This window comes from Mesoplodon densirostris, chromosome X (genome assembly GCF_025265405.1).
Source record: "Mesoplodon densirostris isolate mMesDen1 chromosome X, mMesDen1 primary haplotype, whole genome shotgun sequence".
NCBI classification, from domain to species: Eukaryota; Metazoa; Chordata; class Mammalia; order Artiodactyla; family Ziphiidae; genus Mesoplodon; species Mesoplodon densirostris.
The window spans coordinates 4,154,485-4,169,938 of record NC_082681.1 but is presented as its reverse complement, the minus strand read 5'-3'; the positions used below and the strand labels follow the sequence as shown (position 1 = coordinate 4,169,938).

The 15,454-nt window shown below is 57.7% G+C and overlaps 2 protein-coding genes across 2 annotated transcripts; one reads left to right on the top strand and one right to left on the bottom strand.

The window, feature by feature from the left end:
- Positions 1-1,033: 1,033 nt before the first annotated feature.
- On the bottom strand, positions 1,034-3,094 carry LOC132482641 (melanoma-associated antigen 8-like). Its single transcript, XM_060087952.1, has 5 exons — positions 3,024-3,094; positions 2,564-2,752; positions 2,179-2,364; positions 1,959-2,029; positions 1,034-1,884 (listed from the first exon to the last, which is right to left on the bottom strand). Exons 1-5 carry the CDS (start codon positions 3,092-3,094, stop codon positions 1,034-1,036), a joined length of 1,368 nt encoding a protein of 455 aa, XP_059943935.1.
- Positions 3,095-10,334: 7,240 nt separating this feature from the next.
- LOC132482640 (melanoma-associated antigen 8-like) lies at positions 10,335-11,282 on the top strand. The gene has a single exon (XM_060087951.1). The coding sequence runs from the start codon at positions 10,335-10,337 to the stop codon at positions 11,280-11,282; it is 948 nt and encodes a 315-aa protein (XP_059943934.1).
- The last annotated feature ends 4,172 nt before the right edge of the window (positions 11,283-15,454 follow it).

The following is a 15,454-nucleotide window of genomic DNA, read 5'->3' as shown; positions in this document are numbered from 1 at the left end:
CCCCAGAAGATCTATCCACGACGGAAGAGAAACCTCTAATTTGCACGTCCCATTTCAGATTTGCTTCTCACCCCTAAGACTCCGTCTACACGCCTGCTGCCACCACCACCCAGCCTCATCACCCTCACTTCCCACAGAAGGAATCCCCACTTCCCAAAGGCCTAAACTGCCCTGGCTCGGGGCACTTACCCTCCAGGGCCCGCTCCTGGAGCCCCACCACCTCGTCCTGTGTTGACTTGTTCTGTGGAAGTTAGGGGACGTCTCACCACGTTCCTCATGTGACTGCGGCTCCTAGACCATCACTCTAGGTGCGGCTGTGTGCTGCTTTTCCTAGTGGCCCCACTACTAACACAGGCCCTTCCAGAGAGCAGAGGCTCCGTGGAGGTCGGCGGAATAAACAAGCCAGTGAGCAGGGGGCTTATTGACTCAGATTAATTTTCAGCTATTTCTTAAGTGAACGATGCTAATCTGATATTTACACATACATATATGTATGCACATTAGTTTTGGAAAATGACAGATGAGAAGGCACAAGAAGTAAGAATTAACTAACTTGTACTTTTATTTCTCTTTTTCTTGACCTCATCCATTGCATTCTAAAGTTCTTTCTTATTTCCAAGAGATTCATATTCAAATGCCATGATATCTTGTTCAGGTTCACAAAATAACATGGGAATCTTACAGTTTCCTTTACACAATAGCAAAACTCTTGTCTTTGAACTGAATTAGTGCAAATACATGTGTGATTAAAGTCATTCACAAACTTAGATACCGAACGTTATTAAGCCTTCTTTTAAAAGGAACAATATTTGAAAAATACCTAAAGAAAACAGAGATGAAATTCCATGTCATCAGACACAACAGGAACCCAAAGATGCTGCACACCGGGTTCCCCCCTCTGGCCCGGGCCCTCACTGCTTAGAAGGCTGACCGCTCCCTCTTCAAACTCAGAGTGAAGGATCAGCCTCCCTTCCTGCCCCACGGGAGAAGCTGCTGGACGTGGGCCTGGAAGGAGCCTGGCTGCTGCTCTGGCTCAGGCTCCCTGTTCCTCATTGCTCACACCCTCTGCAGACAGGGATGGGAAGGACCTGGAATCCCATCCACTGACCCTGAGCAGATACTCCAGGACCTGACACTTGCTGGCCTCCATGAGGGCCCGGGGACCCCAGAGGAACTCGTAGCAGGCGGGGTCGCTGTGGGGCACCTGCCGGTACTCCACGTAACCCTCCTGCACCCACACATTGGTGAGCAGCTCCCTGACCTCACCATGGATACAGTGCCTCCTGCCAGCACACAGACCCTTGTTGTTAAGCAATCCCCAGACCTCCTCCGCAGGGGCGTGGTCACCGTATAGGGTGATGAGGCCCAGGAGCTGCACCAGGAAGCTGGCCTTGGGCATGCTCGGCCCATCGCTCAGCATTGCATCACTGGTGAGGCCCAGGATGGGGACCAGGACGTAGGTGCGCTCGTGGAGGTGCACCACCTCCTTCACGGCCACACCAAACACCAGCTGCACGCACTCGCAAGCTTTGCCGAAGACGATGGTGAAGTGGTCCTGATGGTCACGGAGGACCACGTTCAGTATCTCCGCCTTGGAGGTCAGCTCCTGGGTGCGACACTTGAAGAGCAGGAACGCCACCAGGTCAACTATCAGCACACGAAGTGCCTCCTGGGGCAACAACTCGACATAGGCGTCACCAGAGGAGGTGGAGGACGAGGAGGATGTGGCCTTCTCCCCCTCAGCCCCCACCAGCTGCGCTTTCACTGGGGCCTGAAGGTCTGCCTCCGGCTGGCGGAGCTCACTTATCTCGACCAGGGGCATGATGACTGGGGTCGGGCCGCCGACGGGAGTGTGGGCAGGGGTGACAGGTAGGGACCACGGACCTGGGGGAGAGAGGGCGTGTGAGCGGCCTCGGTGGAGAAAGGCACCCCGGGCAGCTCTGACAAGAGTCACTTACAGGTCTCGTCTTCAGGGGTGCCCTCGGGCCTCACAGGGGCGCTCCTCCTGGGCGGCCTGTCCCCTGCCAACCTGAAGAAGGAAGTGAGGGGGCTCCTCAGGGTGCAGCCAGCACGGCCCCAAGTTCTGGGGCTGAACAGGACGGTGGGGTGACTCGGGTGTTGTGGGGTCCCCTCTGTTCTGGGAGGGGGAGCCCCTGGGTACACACTCAGGGCACGCACCTCCCCTTGACTCCTGGCACTGCCTGGGCCTCCTCTGCTCTGTGGCCTGAGGACACGGTCCTCAGACTTGGGCCTTCGCCTCCCGGTTCCTGGAGCCCCTGTAAGAGGGATGGAGGGGGCACCTCTTGTGTAGACTGTGGCACAGCCCTGGGCCCCTCGGTGCTGGTAGGAGGACTGGGCTGGACTCTGTGACGTTCCCACTGTCCTGGCGTGGGTGGCCCCCTCTGTGCTCACTCAGGGCAGGGCCTCCCCTTCCCCCTGGCAGGGCCTGGGCCCTGCCGTCTGCTGTCTTGAGGCAAAATTCTCAAGACAAATTCCCTGCACTGGAAAGAAGTGTGGGGCCCTGAATACTGGCCACACCTGCGCAGGGGCTAACAGTGGTCACAGGGGACAATCAAACTCCGTGGGGTCCATCTGTGCTGGGACGATGGCGGTCGGCTCAGTCTGCACCTTGACACCCTGCAGGGCCTGGGACAGCCCCCTCTGCTGACTGTGACCAATCTCCTTCAGCCAAGGCCTCACCTCCAGAAGACACCAGGAGAGGACATGAGGGCCGTCAATGCTCCCACCTATTCTGGGACACCCATGGGTGACAAAAGAGGCAGGGCCGGCTGGGCTCCAAGTCCTTTGTGTGAGGAGGGGTCTCCCCAGTGCTCACCACTCCCCCTGCCAGGGCCTGAGGCCAGACCCACGGAGCAAGGCCCCCTGGCCGAGACCAGCCGTCTGGATGAGGAGGCTGACGTACGGGCCCTGCGGGGGTTTCCAGGGCTGGCTGGAGGGATTCCTGTGGGCTCCCTCTTTGTGGTGAGGGTAGGGTCCCCTCACCCCTCCCTCAGGGTCTTCACCTTGACTCCTGGCGGCTCTGGGGCTCCTCCCGCTGCTGAGCAGATGTGCTCCCTAGATGCCCTGACGCCATCCTCCCACGCCAGGTCCCCCCTCCCCAGCAGGCTGCCCTGACCCCACGCAGGGTGCCCTCTGTTCTGGAAGGCTGCGTCCTCAGTCCGGCCCCAGGATCCTCGCCCCTATTCCCGTGGAGCCTGACCTGACCCCTGCTGACCGATTCCCCCTGAAGCCTGAGCCGCTCAGCACCCCCAAGCATGGCGCAGCAGGAAGGCGCGTCATCCCAGCCTCCCTGCCCGGGCTCCCATGGGGGACAGGGGACAGCCGGGCCCCTGGGGTCACTGCTCTCAGGGAGCTGGGGACCTACAGCTCTCCACGAGGGTGGATCAGGCCTTTCCCGCCCTGGCTCATCCTGGGGCGCCTCACACACAGGCCCTCTCCACCCCCCCGGGCCTGAGCCTCCTGACCCCTCAACCCAGACCCTCACCGGGTCCAACCTGCGAGGCTGCCCTTCGGGGGTGACACCTGGAGCCAAAAGCCCAGGCCCCAGGGGCACAGCAGGGGTGGAGAGAGGCCCCGGGGTTCTGGAGTCCAAGTGCCGACCCTCCCTCAGGGTCTCCAACTAACGTCCCTGCAGGTCCAGGACTGGACCGTCTTCATCCAGACGCCGCTGCTCACACCAGCTCCCCATTCTCTCTAGGTCCCGGATGCAGAAGTTGGGACACACCTCGTGTGCTCATGCCACCCAGGGCCTGCCTGGCCTGGCAGCAGGGGCGGGTTTCAGTGGGGTCCCCTAAGTGCTCCCTCAGGGTGCTCACTCTCACTGTGGGCTCACGTGACTCTCCCCCCTCCCCCCCTGAGACCCTGCCCCTCATACCAGGTGCCCAGTCTCTGTGGGACCCAGATGAGGAAGTCAGGACAGGCTGCCACCTGTTCATCACGCCATGGGGCTTCCACAAGCTGAGGCCAAGGACAGATTTCTCCAGGACACACCACATTCCACCCACGTTCTCGGGTCCAGGATCCCCTCAGTCCTCCCTCAGGGTCCTCACCTTGACTCATGGTAGGACCCGGGATTCTCCACTCTCCCCAGTGGAGGCCCCACCTCTGATCCCAGGACCACAGGCTCTCTGAGACCCGGATGTCAGGAAGTGCTGCATGTGCTCATCCCACCCTATGGCCTCCCAGGGCCAACTCTGTTCTGAGGTCCGGACTCCCCTCAGTCCTCCCTCAGGGCCCTCCACGCAGGACCTGGGATTCTCTCCTGTGCCTGCTTGAGACCCTGCCCCTTATACCCCCTCCCCAGCCTCTCTGAGACCCCGCCCCTTTTAACCCCTCCCCAGCCTCTGAGACCCCGCCCCTTATACCCCCTCCCCAGCCTCTCTGATACCCCGCCCTGTACTCCCCCTCCCCAGCGTCTCTGAAAACCTGAGACCCCGATTTCAGGAAGTGCTGCATGTGCTCATCCCGCCGTATGGCTTCCAAGGGCCAACTCTGTTCTGAGGTCCAGGTTCCCCACAGTCCTCCCTCAGTTCTCTCACCTTGACTCCACGCAGGACCTGGGATTCTCTCCTGTGCCTGCTTGAGACCCCGCCCCTTATACCCCCTCCCCCGCCTCTCTGAGACCCCGCACCTTATACCCCCTCCCCAGCCTCTCTGAGAACCCGCACCTTATACCACCTCACCAGGGTCTCGGAGACCCGGATGTCAGGAACTGCTGCATGGGGTCATCCCACCCTATCGCCTCCCCAGGGCCCCCTCTCTTCTGGGGTCCAGGGTCCGCTCATTCCTCCCTCAGGTTCCTCACCTCGACTCCCGGCAGGTCCTGGGATTCTTCCCTCCGCCCTCTTTAGGCCCCGCCCCTTACACCAGGTCCCCAGTGTCTCTGAGACCTGGAGGCGGAAGTCAAAACTCCTTGCCAAGTGCTCATTCCGTCCCGGGACTGCCCAGGGCTGATGGCAGGGGCAGGGATCAGTGGGGTCCCCTCTGTCCCCCTCCAGAGTCCTCAGCTTGAGCCCTGGCAGGTCCGGGGACGCCCCCTGTGTTCACCCGAGGCCGGACCCTCACACCAAGGCTTTCACTGTCCCGAGACCCCCAGGGGGAATCTATGCACAACACATCAGGCCACCAAGCCCAGGGCTTCTCAGGGCTGAGAAGATCCCGTGGGAGTCCCTCAGCACTCCCTCGGCTCCTCACCTTGACTCTCCACTGGCGCCCCCTCAAGCACAGACATCAGAGTGCCTCTCTCACCTCCCCACACGGGGGAGTCCTCCCCCGAGCACCCTCAGTGCCAGGGGCTCTCGGCTCTCGCACCCCAGACGCAGAGCCCACCCCTCGTGCCCCCGCCCACCCGGGAGCCCGAGCCCCATTCGTGCCACGAGCGTCCTCCCCCCCACCCCACGCCCCGCCCCACCCCGGCGGGAGCTCCCCTAACAACTACCGAACCCGCGCCCGGGAGTCCTCCCCATCGACCCCCGCCTCAGCCAGGAGTACCTCCCCCTTCCTCCCGCCACACGCAGCAGCCGTTAGCCCTCCCCTCCCTTGTCAGCCCGTGGGGCGGGGGCCCGCCCATCCCATCCTCCCCACCCCCACAGCCAGTCGTCCTCTCCTCTGGCCCCCAAAGCCGGCCCCACCCACCCAGCAGGAAGCCCTCCGTTCTGGCCCCCACCACGCTTAGCCATTAGCCCCACCCTCTGCACCCCAACTCCAGAACGCCCCCCACCAGCCACCCCAGCAGCCAGCGGTCCTCCCCTCGGACCCGAACACCGGGGGACCCTTCCCTCAGCCCCCGTTCAGCCCGCTGCCCTCCGCCGCCGCTCCCCCACTCCCAACTGAGCAGCCCGTAGCCCTCCCCCCACCTCCACTCCTTCCCAGGGGCCCCAGTACCTGCGGAGTCCAGCCCCCGGCAAAGCCCCCGCCTGTCTCCTGACTTGCTCTGACCCTGTGGATGACTCCGGAGTCCCGCTCAGAAGGGGCTGAAGAGCTCGTCTCAGCAGTGCAGCCAGGAACTCTGCAGCCGACGGTCCCAGGCACTCTGTGCGAATGCCACGTGGGTTTCCGGGTGCTCCCGGAAGCTCCAGGAAGATGAGGGAGAAAGTTCTAGACGTCTCTTTACAGAGAAGGTGGTTGGATGACAAGAGCACGTGAGGAGGCGCTTTGCTACGGGAGCAGCAGTAGCCATGCGCACTGAGGGCCTGAGGTCCCAAGGTTTGGCGCCTCAGGAAGCAAAAGACACGCCCATTGGCCTTCCACCAATAGGAAGGCCTCCCTGCAAGGCTGTGGAGTTGGGGGAGCAAACTTGGCGATGCAGAGCCCATTGTGGCAAATAACTCAATTTGTCTTTACAGGTGGTTTTCTACTGTGATTGATAATGTCATAAACCTATTCTGATTTCTTTTGTTTTTTTTAGTTTTTGAATTTTATTTTATGTAATTTTTTATACAGCAGGTTCTTATTAGTTACCCATTTTGTACATATTAGTGTACATTTGTGAATCCCAATCTCCCAATTCATCACACCACACCACCCCCGCCCCCACCATTTTCCCACCTTGGTGTCCATATGTCTGTGCTCTACATCTGTGTCTCTATTTCTGCCCTGCAAACCGGTTCATCTGTACCATTTTTCTAGGTTCCACACATATGCATTAATATACGATATTTGTTTTTCTCTCTCTGACTTCCTTCACTCCGTATGACAGTCTCTAGATCCAGCCACGTCTCTACAAATGACCCAATTTCGTTCCTTTGTACAGCTGAGTAATAAAGCAATAGTAATAAAGCTCTTCTTTATATGGACTGATTTCTTGTCTAGTTGTATCAACTAGCCATCCTCTCACATGGCACAAGAGGATGAGGCAGCTGTCTGGGGTCTCTTATAAGGGAGCTAATCTCATCCATGAGGGCTCCCCCATCATGGGCTAATCTGTTCCCAGGGCCCCACCTCTAAATCCTATCCCTTTGGGTGTTAGAATTTTACAGGTGAATGAGGGGGAGAGGATTACAAATATTCATTCCGTAGCACTGTCTGTCCAACTATTTTTGCTCCGATGTTCCCTTTTTCCTGATGAGATAATCAAGTTTTTCATTTACATTTTCACTTCTCTGCTGCCTTTTCAGGCAATTATCAGTTTTCGCTAAAACTGTACAATTGACCTATGAAATGGAAGAAAAGCCCTCACCGTGTCTGGGTCTGCAAAGTGCCTACCCTACCCTCTCACTGGAGAGGTGTCCCATGGGTGCTGAGCAGGAAACCTACTCTGGACCCCCGCCCTACCCCCCGCCCCACAGCCCTTTCCCTCCATTACCCACAGCAGAGGCCACACTCTGCTGAAACTTTCAGGGAAATTTATTAAGAGAAACCATTGAACAAAGGGCATGATAACACAGAGAGGAACTTCTAACGGCCACCAGAGCCCACGGGTCCCGGCCCCCCACCCCAGGGTCTCCAACAAGGTGCCTCCGCTACATCCCACCTGGCGGCACTCCATCCCCCCACACTCTCCCTTCCTGAGGGCCCCGCGGGTGGCCTCTCGCCAGGAAGATGGGCGCCGGCAATGCCCACGCCACCCAGGGCCACCGCTCACCCTCTGGCCCACATGCCCGGGGCCTGGTCCTGCCCTATGCTGGACACAGACAGCCCCACCTCAGGGCACACACCACTGAGCCGACGACGGTGTGTCCCGAGGAACAACGGGGTGGCCTTCAGTTGTACTGCTAATTACTTTCACATTTCCAAGTAAATTCCTGTTCCAATGCCACGTTATCTTGTTCACGATCACAATATAATATGGGAATCTTACAATTTGTTTTGCACAATTACAAAACTCTTGTCGTTGAACCGAATTAGAGCAAATACATGTGTGATTAATGTCATTCACAAACTTAGATACTGAAGCTTATTAAGCCTTCTTTTAAGTGGAACAATATTTGACAAATTCCTAAAGAAAACAAAGATGACATTACATGTCATCAGACACAACAGGAACCCAAAGATGCTGCACACCGGGTTCCCCCCTCTGGCCCGGGCCCTCACTGCTTAGAAGGCTGACCGCTCCCTCTTCAAACTCAGAGTGAAGGATCAGCCTCCCTTCCTGCCCCACGGGAGAAGCTGCTGGACGTGGGCCTGGAAGGAGCCTGGCTGCTGCTCTGGCTCAGGGTCCCTGTTCCTCATCGCTCACACCCTCTGCAGACAGGGATGGGAAGGATCTGGGATCCCATGCATTGACCCCGAGCAGATACTCCAGGACCTGCCACTTGCTGGTCTCCGCGTTGGCCCGGGGACCCCAGAGGAACTTGTAGCAGGCGGGGTCGCTGTGGGGCAGCTTCCGGTACTCCACGTAGCCCTCCTGCACCCACACTTTGGTGAGGAGCTCCCTGGGCTCCCCATAGATGTAGTGCTCCCTCCCAGCACACACCCCAGTCTTGCTAAGTGCTCCCCAGACCTCCTCCTCAGGGGCAACAAAGTCGTCCTCCAGGAGGATCAGGCCCAGGAGCAGCACCAGGACGCCGGTCTTGGGCATGCTCGGCCTGTCACTCAGCATCCCATTGTAGGTGAGGCCCAGGAGCTGGGATTCTAGCCATAGCACACCTGAGACCGGCCCCTTATACCTGTTCCTAAGCCTCTCTGAGACCCGGATACGTAAGTCAGCACTCGCTGCCAAGTGCTCAGCCCGCCTCAGGGCCTCCCAGGGCTGAAGGCAGGGAAGGGTATAAGGGTCAGGGTCTCACAGAGACTGCGGAGCAGGTGTAAGGGGCGGGGTCTCAGGCGGGCACAGGAGAGAATTCCAGGTCATGCGTGGAGTCAAGTTGAGAGCACTGAGGGAGGACTGAGTGCAGCCTGGATCCCAGAACAGAGCTGGCCCTGGGAGGCCATAGGGTGGGATGAGCACAGCAGCACATCCTGACATCCGGGCCTCAGAGAAGCTGGGGACCTGGGATAAGGGGCAGGGTCTCATGAGGGCAGAGGGTAAAATGTCAGGTCCCTGGTGGACTAAGGTTAGAGCCCTTAGGCAGGACTGAGGGGACCCTGAGAGAGGACAAAAAGGACCCACCAGATCCCCGCCCTGGCAGGTGGCCGTGGGAGGCCCCGGGGCGAGATGAGCACAGTAGGCCTGTCCTGACGTCCTGACGTCCGGGTCTCTGAGAGACTGGAGCCCTGGTAGAAGGAGCAGGGACTCACACTGGCAGACGGGACAATCCCAGGTCCTGCCCAGAGTCCAGCCTGCACGCGAGGAAGCAAGGATTGAGGACGTTAGACCCCAACACAGGGAGGGATCCTTTGCCCTTCCGCGGGGGCCTTGGAGGCGCCAGAGCACGGTCAGCAGATGAGATGTTTCCTGACTTCTGGCTCAGGGTCCTCGGGAGGTCAGGTGTTTGGTGTGAGGGGTGAGGCTTCAGGTCCGCAGAGGGTGGACTCCCAGGACCCCGAGGGCGGACTTAGCAGACGCCCAGCTCTGGTACAGGGGCCTCCACAGAAACCTGCCCCTGTGGTCAGTGCTGGGAGCCTAGACAGGACGTTACGAGGGGGTGAGGACCCAGGATGTCCCCATCCTAGGACCCTCGGGAGGCCCTGGACAGGTGCAGCCACATGTGGGACCCCCTCGCTGCTTTCAGTTCAGACTCAGGGTCTTGTTCTGAGTTTCCCCTCAGGCCCACAAAGGGGAGAGTCCAGGCCCTTAAGGGGAACAGTGAGCACTAGGAGCGAGCCCCGAGGGGACCACCCACCCCAGAACTCAGAACTGGGGGGATCTCACAGAGTCCAGCCCATCCCTCCTACCAGCACCGAGGGGCCCAGGTCTGTGCCACAGTCTACACAAGAGGTGCCCCCTCCATCCCTCTTACAGGGGCTCCAGGAACCGGGAGGCGAAGGCCCAAGTCTGAGGACCGTGTCCCCAGGCTACAGAGCAGAGGAGGCCCAGGCAGTGCCAGGAGTCAAGGGGAGGTGTGTGCCCTGAGTGTGTACCCAGGGGCTCCCCCTCCCAGAACAGAGGGGACCCCACAACACCCGAGTCACCCCACCGTCCTGTTCAGCCCCAGAACTTGGGGCCATGCTGGCTGCACCCTGAGGAGCCCCCTCACTTCCTTCTTCAGGTTGGCAGGGGACAGGCCGCCCAGGAGGAGCGCCCCTGTGAGGCCCGAGGGCACCCCTGAAGACGAGACCTGTAAGTGACTCTTGTCAGAGCTGCCCAGGGTGCCTTTCTCCGCCGAGGCCGCTCACACGCCCTCTCTCCCCCAGGTCCGTGGTCCCTACCTGTCGCCCCTGCCCACACTCCCGTCGGCGGCGGCCCGACCCCAGTCATCATGCCCCTGGTCGAGATGAGTGAGCTCCGCCAGCCGGAGGCAGACTTTCAGACCCCAGTCCCGGCCCAGGGCCTGGTGGAGGCACAGCTGTTGGGGGCTGAGGGGGAGGAGGCCGTATCCCCCTCGTCCTCCTCCTCTTACTCTGACCTGTTCCTGGGCACCCTGGAGGAGGTGGCTGATGCTGGAGAACCCAGTCCCCCCCAGAGCCCCTCCCCCACTGCCATGGCCGCCCCTCCTTGGAGCCAATGTGAAGACGACGGCCTCAGCCCCCAAGATGAGGAAGGGCCGAGCACCTGGCATGACCAGGAAGATGCTAATCCCTTGCACCTAGACCCACTACCACTGAAGGTAGCTGACCTGGTGGCATTCCTGCTCCTCAAGTATCACACCAGGGAGCCGACCTCCAAGGCGGAGATGCTTGATATCGTCCTCCGTGACCATCGGGACCACTTCCCTGTGGTCTTCAGAGAAGCTTGCGAGTGCATGCAGCTGGTGTTTGGTGTGGACGTGAAGAAGGTGGACCCCAGCGAGCGCACGTACGAACTGGTCCCCACCCTGGGCCTCACCTGTGATGCAGTGCTGGGCGATGGGCCGAGCATGCCCAAGGCCAGCCTCCTGGTGCTGATCCAGGGCCTGATCCTCCTAGAGGGCAACCGCGCCCCTGAGGAGAAGGTCTGGGAAGGGCTGAGCATCATGGGGGTGTATGCAGGGAAGCAGCACTGCATCTATGGGGACCCCAGGGAGCTCCTCACCAAAGTGTGGGTGCAGGAGGGCTACGTGGAGTACCGGCAGGTGCCCCATAGCGACTCCGCCCGCTACGAGTTCCTCTGGGGTCCCCGGGCCCATGCAGAGACCAGCAAGTGTCAGGTCCTGGGGCATCTGCTCTGGGTCAGTGGATGGGATTCCAGGTCCTTCCCATCCCTGTTTGCAGAGGGTGTGAGCGATGAGGAACAGGGACCCTGAGCCAGAGCAGCAGCCAGGCTCCTTCCAGGCCCACGTCCAGCAGCTTCTCCTGTGGGGCAGGAAGGGAGGCTGATCCTTCACTCTGAGTTTGAAGAGGGAGCGGTCAGCCTTCTAAGCAGTGAGGGCCCGGGCCAGAGGGGGGAACCCGGTGTGCAGCATCTTTGGGTTCCTGTTGTGTCTGATGACATGGAATTTCATCTCTGTTTTCTTTAGGTATTTTTCAAATATTGTTCCTTTTAAAAGAAGGCTTAATAACGTTCGGTATCTAAGTTTGTGAATGACTTTAATCACACATGTATTTGCACTAATTCAGTTCAAAGACAAGAGTTTTGCTATTGTGTAAAGGAAACTGTAAGATTCCCATGTTATTTTGTGAACCTGAACAAGATATCATGGCATTTGAATATGAATCTCTTGGAAATAAGAAAGAACTTTAGAATGCAATGGATGAGGTCAAGAAAAAGAGAAATAAAAGTACAAGTTAGTTAATTCTTACTTCTTGTGCCTTCTCATCTGTCATTTTCCAAAACTAATGTGCATACATATATGTATGTGTAAATATCAGATTAGCATCGTTCACTTAAGAAATAGCTGAAAATTAATCTGAGTCAATAAGCCCCCTGCTCACTGGCTTGTTTATTCCGCCGACCTCCACGGAGCCTCTGCTCTCTGGAAGGGCCTGTGTTAGTAGTGGGGCCACTAGGAAAAGCAGCACACAGCCGCACCTAGAGTGATGGTCTAGGAGCCGCAGTCACATGAGGAACGTGGTGAGACGTCCCCTAACTTCCACAGAACAAGTCAACACAGGACGAGGTGGTGGGGCTCCAGGAGCGGGCCCTGGAGGGTAAGTGCCCCGAGCCAGGGCAGTTTAGGCCTTTGGGAAGTGGGGATTCCTTCTGTGGGAAGTGAGGGTGATGAGGCTGGGTGGTGGTGGCAGCAGGCGTGTAGACGGAGTCTTAGGGGTGAGAAGCAAATCTGAAATGGGACGTGCAAATTAGAGGTTTCTCTTCCGTCGTGGATAGATCTTCTGGGGCAGGAAGAGAAGGTGTACTTTGGGCAGAGACCCTCAGAGTCCTGGTTATTCTGCCTGCGCCTAAATACACTCAACATCTTCCAAATGGGGAGGGGTGAGTGGACTTTGGTTTCGCTCACAATTTACTCAGCCCTGAGGCATACAGTTGAAGCAGCTTTGGTAACCACCCCCAGACTGTTGGCAGGATTTTAATGGGGCAACTTCTTTGAAAGTGGCTGCTGGACACTTAAACTGATGGATCAGCTTTCCTAGGTGGTCAGACCCCAAAGCCTTAGGTGAGGAATGGTCATAGAAACCATGGTGGCAAAAACACCGAGTGAAGCTGAATTCCACGCATCTCAGGAGCCTCCTTGGAGGTGAAGGAAGGCTCCTTGTGCATATCCTAGCGGAATGTTACCAAGAAAACTCACTAGCCCTCCTCCCACAGTCTGGTGTCTGGTCCTTGCCCCACAGGAAGGTCGTGGCTGTCAGGGTGCCCAAGGGCACCTGTGCAGGTGCTCAGGCACGTTCCATCGTGTGGCGGCAGCTGAGACTCCCAGGCTGAGGTGCGTCCTTGCGTGAGGAGGAAGGGGCACATCCTCAGCCTGCTGCGACTACGGGCTTGATTGCAGAGGGAAGGGCAGGAGGTGCTCTGGAGGGAATAGGGGGAACCCTCCCTGTTGACATTCACAAGAGCCTTGGAAAGTCAATGGGATCTTGTATTAGAAAGTACCCGTCACAGAGAAGTGACTAGAAGTAGTTGCAGATTCAAGGCCCATTTGGCTTTGTCGGAAGCTCCTCCACCTAATGAATGGAATTTTTTTCAACGCAAAGTTATAGCAGCTTCTTTTTGTGGAACACCTAGTACACAGCATTGCAGGGGAGAGACTCACTCCAAGTCCTGGCCCATATGTTGTCTTCCTCTGCTTCCTGGCAGCTGCCTGCAGGGAATCTGGGATCCTTTATGTAAACCCACAAATATTTAAAAATAAGATGGTGTTTAAATCTCTCTTTTAAATACAAAGACAGAAGAAACTTTCCACTTAAGCAAAAATAATACATTGGTGTGGAAACACTGTGGATTCTGGGCAGTGCAGAAGGTGTCCTAGGGGTGGTACATCCAGAGGGACCCAGGAGGGGCCGAGATCCCCGGGAGCAGGGGGCAGGGATGCAGCCTAGGAGCCTGGAGCTGAGCTGCAAGCAAGAACCCCGTGAGGGGCTTCCTGGTGGCGCAGTGGTTGAGAGCCCGCCTGCCGATTCAGGGGACACGGGTTCGTGCCCTGTCTGGGAAGATCCCACATGCCGCAGAGCAGCTGGGCCCGTGAGCCATGGCCGCTGAGCCTGCGTGTCCGGAGCCTGTGCTCCACAATGGGAGAGGCCACAACAGTGAGAGGCCCACATACCGCAAAAAAAAAAAAAACCCACAAAAAAACAAAAAACAAAGAACCCCGTGAGGACCCTGCAGCCCTCTCACCACTAGCCTCATTCCGGGGACAAGCCTTCTTGCCCACGTGGTAGGGCCTGGCCGGGTGGAGAGCAGACTCGGGGATGGGGAACTGGCACCTGAGCCTCTAGGGAGAGGAGCCCACAGTGCCCAGGTGGGAACCGTGGCTTACAGGTCAGTAGGACCCTTATCGTGTCTCCTGGGGGAAGCAGTCTCGCTTTGGGAACCATAGGTCCTGCCAGCCCTGTCAATAGGGTACCAGTAGCCACATGAGGCTGCTATTGAGTACTGACATGTGATTAGTGTGTCCCAGGGCCTGGACTTCTACCTTAAGACACTTTAAAGTTAAATGTCAATAGCTAGATGTGCCTAATGGCTGGACAGCCCAGGTGTGGAACTACGGACCCTAAACTTGGGGGACAGGAAGCACAACTTCCTGTGTGGGCCAGCGGGAGTGATGGCAAGTGGGGTCACTCTACCCTCTGGTTCAAGGACCATGTTTCCCATCTAGTGGTAGAATAATGATGACGGATGTCGACTGTGTCTGAGAACCTGGAGGATGACACCCCACCACCATGGGCTCTCATCTCCAAACGTACACCTCATGTGTGCTTTGTCGAGGCCATTCCACTGCTCCAGAAGACCCGCAGCTTCTGGAAGGTGTGGGCTGACACTGTGGCTTTGTGTCTCATGGCCACCTGCCGTCTGATCCCCTCGCTTGCTGTACAAGTCCCGGGTAGTCCTGTGAAATATCCTGTGTCAATCCGTCCTGCCTTCTCTAAGGCCTCAGTTAGTGGCACCAGGCGAGGCGCTGAAAGAAGGAAAGTCAAACCCACATCTAGAATGTGTGATACACATTGCAGTCAAGATGACCCTCTCCCCCTCCAGGATGGAAGTGAGATGTTGTAATCAACTAACCATAAGTGGTCCATTGATTTCCTTCAGGAATGGTACAACATTGAGGATTCTGCATTAGTCTCTGTGATAAACATAACATAGTACTCGTCTATCTATCTATCTACATATATACCTAACTACGATATAGAGACAAAACCACAACAAAATGGGTAGGACGATCAGACTCATGGTATAGTCAAGACCCATATCTTTGGGTGGGCAACACACAAACAGTAGGATAGTTACAATTGCAGATATTCTCCCCCAGAAGCGAGGGGTCTGAGCCCCACACTGGGCACCTTAGCCTGGAGTTCATGCACCAGGACCGCGTGCTCAGAGAACATTTGGCTTTTAAGATGAGCGGGTCTTACTTTCACCAGAGCCAGACAGCTGTAGGAACTAGAGACTCCCCTCTTAAAGTACGCACACCAAATCTCACCTGCTCCAAGACCCTGTGCAGCAGCAGTCATTTGAAAGAGTCTCCATCAGACCCACCTGCTCATCACAGATAGCCTCCTGCAGAGGAAGTTAGTGGCTGGAGCTGACCCTGGGGCATGGATACTGGTGGCAGCCATGTGGAGGCGCTCGTTGTAGCACAAGGACGCTCCTGCTGGCAAGTGCCATTTTGGAGGCCTCCCTCCAGCTTATTGGCAAGGGGACTCAGCCATGCCCACCAGCCTGTTGGCATCAGGACTGGGAAGCCTCAGGCCAAGCCACTAGGTGAGCATGGAAACAGCTCTACCACCAGCAGGCCAGTTGATTTAGGACCCTCTGAGCCCCAGCCTACCAGGACCTGGCCTGCCACCAGAGCACCCAGGA